The sequence below is a fragment of the Rhagoletis pomonella genome, unplaced genomic scaffold (assembly GCF_013731165.1).
Source record: "Rhagoletis pomonella isolate Grant_MI unplaced genomic scaffold, Rhpom_1.0 Rhpom_scaffold_00001, whole genome shotgun sequence".
In the NCBI taxonomy this organism is placed as follows: domain Eukaryota; kingdom Metazoa; phylum Arthropoda; class Insecta; order Diptera; family Tephritidae; genus Rhagoletis; species Rhagoletis pomonella.
Genome location: NW_023458555.1, coordinates 5,165,303 through 5,169,124, shown reverse-complemented (window position 1 = coordinate 5,169,124; position 3,822 = coordinate 5,165,303). Strand labels below are relative to the sequence as shown.

General features: G+C 36.2%; 1 protein-coding gene across 1 annotated transcript in view; it reads left to right on the top strand.

The window, feature by feature from the left end:
- The window catches only part of LOC118750345 (zinc finger protein 569-like), a 6,390-nt gene extending 5,169 nt beyond the window's left edge, over nucleotides 1–1,221 (top strand). Inside the window, exons 9-12 of the mRNA XM_036485064.1 lie at nucleotides 188–642; nucleotides 737–871; nucleotides 950–1,060; nucleotides 1,119–1,221. Coding sequence (XP_036340957.1) covers nucleotides 188–642; nucleotides 737–871; nucleotides 950–1,060; nucleotides 1,119–1,191 — 774 coding nt within the window. The 3' untranslated portion in view covers nucleotides 1,192–1,221. The remainder of the gene's footprint in view (nucleotides 1–187; nucleotides 643–736; nucleotides 872–949; nucleotides 1,061–1,118) is intronic.
- The last annotated feature ends 2,601 nt before the right edge of the window (nucleotides 1,222–3,822 follow it).

The following is a 3,822-nucleotide window of genomic DNA, read 5'->3' as shown; positions in this document are numbered from 1 at the left end:
AAAAATTATTTAGATTAATTAAGGAGTGGACTAAATGCCATATATGTATATAAGTACACATAATTAAATATGTTCATAACTTTTTTAAGAAGATAACAATAATAAGCAATCCATACGAAAACATGAATATTTTAGATGTATCGATATACAATGTACAAACACTTAAATTTACTTTCGATTCCTCTAGTTTGGTGAACTTGACAACGATCGTATGGCGTTTTTAGAAGATAACTCTGCAGCCAATTCCGATGAGCTTACTTACTATTCAAACTCACAATTTGAAGTATTAAAGCATGAGGAAACGCTCAGTTCAGATGTACCTATTAACAAATTCTTTTATGATGAACCACAAGCAGAAAATTTACATGAAGAAAAATCAAAAAGAAATGACCATGAATTCGAAATTAGCACGAAAACTGTATCGGTTAAATCACAAGCTACACGTGGTCGAAGAAAAATATCTAATATTAAGAAGCCTTCACAAAAGAATAAATCAAGGTACGGGGGTGATTCTTCGAATGAGTGGGCGAAGAAAGCACCAAGTAATTATATATGCAGCTTTTGTGGCAATGTTTACACTGAGAAGGCAAAATTGACATTGCATCTAAGGATACACACCAAGGAGAAACCGCATGAATGCGAGTAAGTAGATTTGTAAGTATACAAACTAAAATAAATAAAATTAAAACTCTTCTCTTCAACATATACATATGTATCTGCGTACGAAAATATGTAGAATTTGTCATAAACGATTTTCGCAGACTCCACAGCTTACACGTCATATGAATTCGCATACAGGAAATCGACCTTTTAAATGCAAGTTTTGTGAAGCCAGCTTCGCCGATCCTTCTACGTGTATTAAACATCAACGGTGCGTTAAAATTAGATTCCATACATATTCTGAAGTCAACTTTTTTCTAATTTAATGTACTTACATACATATGTATAGCATTCATACACAGGAGCGTCCATACGTTTGCGACACTTGTGGAAAAGCCTTTTCTTATTCAAATGTACTGAAGGTCCACGTTATGTCACATACGGGGGAGAAACCATATAAGTATATCACTTTAAGTCATTCCATGGTGTTCTAGTTAATGATGATGATTTGTTTTTAGTTGTAAATATTGCGGTAAAAAATTCACCCAAGCACACCACAGAAGCACCCATGAGCGCATTCATACAACGTGAAAAAGAGGAGGTATTTTACCAGGATCCTTTAGTCAATTTAATTGTATTACTTCAGAAATTTTACACAGGAAATATAACAATTATGTTGATTACGATTTTAAAGCATAAACAGACGGCAGCGTTGATCCAGATCAGTGCTGCCGTCTGTTTAAGCTTTTATTTTGGACACCTACCGCTTTGTCCGTTGCAAATTCTTTTTTTTTTTGCATTCATAAGGAACTTACATGATTTTCAAAAGCGATTAGTTGAATCAAAAGTTGAGCTAAAGCAGGCAGCCGGCGAACTTCATTGGAAGCGATAAGTTGAACAGCCGCTTACATCAGGCGATTTTTGCTTTCAACTAAAAGTTGCGTGAAAAATCGCCTCATGTAAATTCCCTATTAGAGATTTTTGACGATGGAAATTCAGCGTAGCGGTTTCTAGAATACCACTCTCGTGAGCGTTAACTTTAGTTTTAGCCGGACATCCTGTATAAGGATCATACATTGTGCCCGGAAGTTAGTCCATTTTGGGCGAAAAAGTTATTACATTTGAAAGTGCTGCGATCAAGACAAATTTATACAAGGTGGTGTTGATGGCGAATTAAGATTTTCGCCGCGGTACTTCCCAGTGTCAAAATGATGTGTTTGTTGTAAACAAGGCGAATTCATATTACAACAAACACATCATTTTGACATTAAGAACTACCGCGTTGAAAATCTAAATTAGCCAACAACACCACCTTGTATAAATTCGCCTTGGTGGTGTTACTGGCGAATTTACATTTTCGCCGCGGTACTTCCTAATGTCAAAATGATGTGTTTGTTGTAATATGATTTCGCCCTCTTTATAACAAACACGTAATTTTGACATTAGGAAGTACCGCGGCGAAAATCTAAATTCGCCAGTAACACCACCTTGTATAAATTCGCCTTGATCGCAGCACTTTCAAATGTCAAGATGATGTGTTTGTTGTAATATGATTTCGCCCTCATTACAACAAACATCATTTTGACATTAGGAAGTACCGCGGCGAAAATCTAAATTCGCCAGTAACACCACCTGGTATAAATTCGCCTTGGCTGCGATTTTTAGAATATGTACCATAGATAACACTGTACTCCAGGCGAATTTATACAAGGTGGTGTAAAATCAGCTGATTTCTTCTCCTTACATGTATTTTGTTTTTGCTTTTACTGATTTGACAGCACACCCATCAAAAGCAAAAGCAAAATACATGTAAATTTTGGAGCGAATTGAGATTTGACATAACACCCTCCATACAAAATACGTGTGGCTGTCGTTGTTGTAATCTAAATTCGCCAGTAACACCACCTTTTTTAAGTATTGGGCACTGTCATATACCATGTTCTGACCGACACCGAAAACATGTTTTCGTTGCCAAAACTAGTTTTCGACCTAAAACATGTGTTATCGTCCATGTAAAATCTGTCAAACGAAAACCAGTTTTCGCTGAAAACTACTTGAAAACTCACGTTCCAATCGGTGTCTTCACTAGTTTTTTTCGATTATTTATCGAAGTGGAAGTCATATTTTATCATCTTTAATACGCTATTTCGTATTTATTGTTAATTGGCTGGCCAAAGTAAAATAAGAATGAAAGTAAGAAGCTGTAAATGCAAAGAAAATGAAGGAAAAGGATTTTGGTTTTGTTTTTGTGTAGCCAAACTGTAATCAAAAGATGTAAGAAATGTCAACGAAAACACTAACAGCCGGTGTGAACAGCCTTCAGCCCACAATCCCAAAACTCGTTTTCAAAGTGTTTTCGTTGTCGGTCAGAACATAGTATCAGTTGTCAACTCTACGATGACGTCACGGCAATATTACACTCACGAATTCTGCTGCAATCGGCGCAATCTTGTATTCTATCATTCTTGGGTACATAGAAAATGATTTGGTTTTGATTTTGGTACTTTTTCTCATGATAAAAACATAAGCTTTGTTTCGGGCTTCTCCGGTAATTAGAGCGTAAAAATAAGGCACCCTATCACATGTGTCAAAAATGTGTCAACACGTGCCAGAAGTGCCCAGAGCGCGAGGAACCCAAAAAACCAAATTAAACTCTAAACAATGATTTTACGTATATTTACCTTATATGGCTAATAATATATCAAATAACTACATTTTCTGAGAATTACGTGGTATTTTCCTCTTTTTTGTTTTATAAAATTCGTTTTCGGGTTTTAACAACAACACCTGTTATTTCAAATTGCCCTTTTGCACATTTGTGCCCCGAAAAAAAGGCCGGGTTGTTTCGTGCGTAAAGAAGAAGACATTTACGACCCAAAAGTGGAACGTGTTCGCTCTCTATTAGCCATTTTTCTAGCGTGAGGTACTGAGAGCTGTTTTGGGCACCCGCGGGCTCGTGTGGAACAAACCTATAGTAAGGTAGAACCGTTCTCTCAATTCGTCGGCCATTATTTTTGTTTGCAGTTTGTAAGCATTTTAAAAGCATCTAAAACTGAAAAGGAACGAAATTCGTGAGAATGGTATCACTAGTACCACTACTGGTATTTCGAGTTATTTTATATTGATTTAGAATTATTAAACCAAAACATAACAACAAAGAAAAACCAAAGGCAGCACAAACTACGAATGCGTCGGAATTGCTGATAGCATTTCACTCGAATT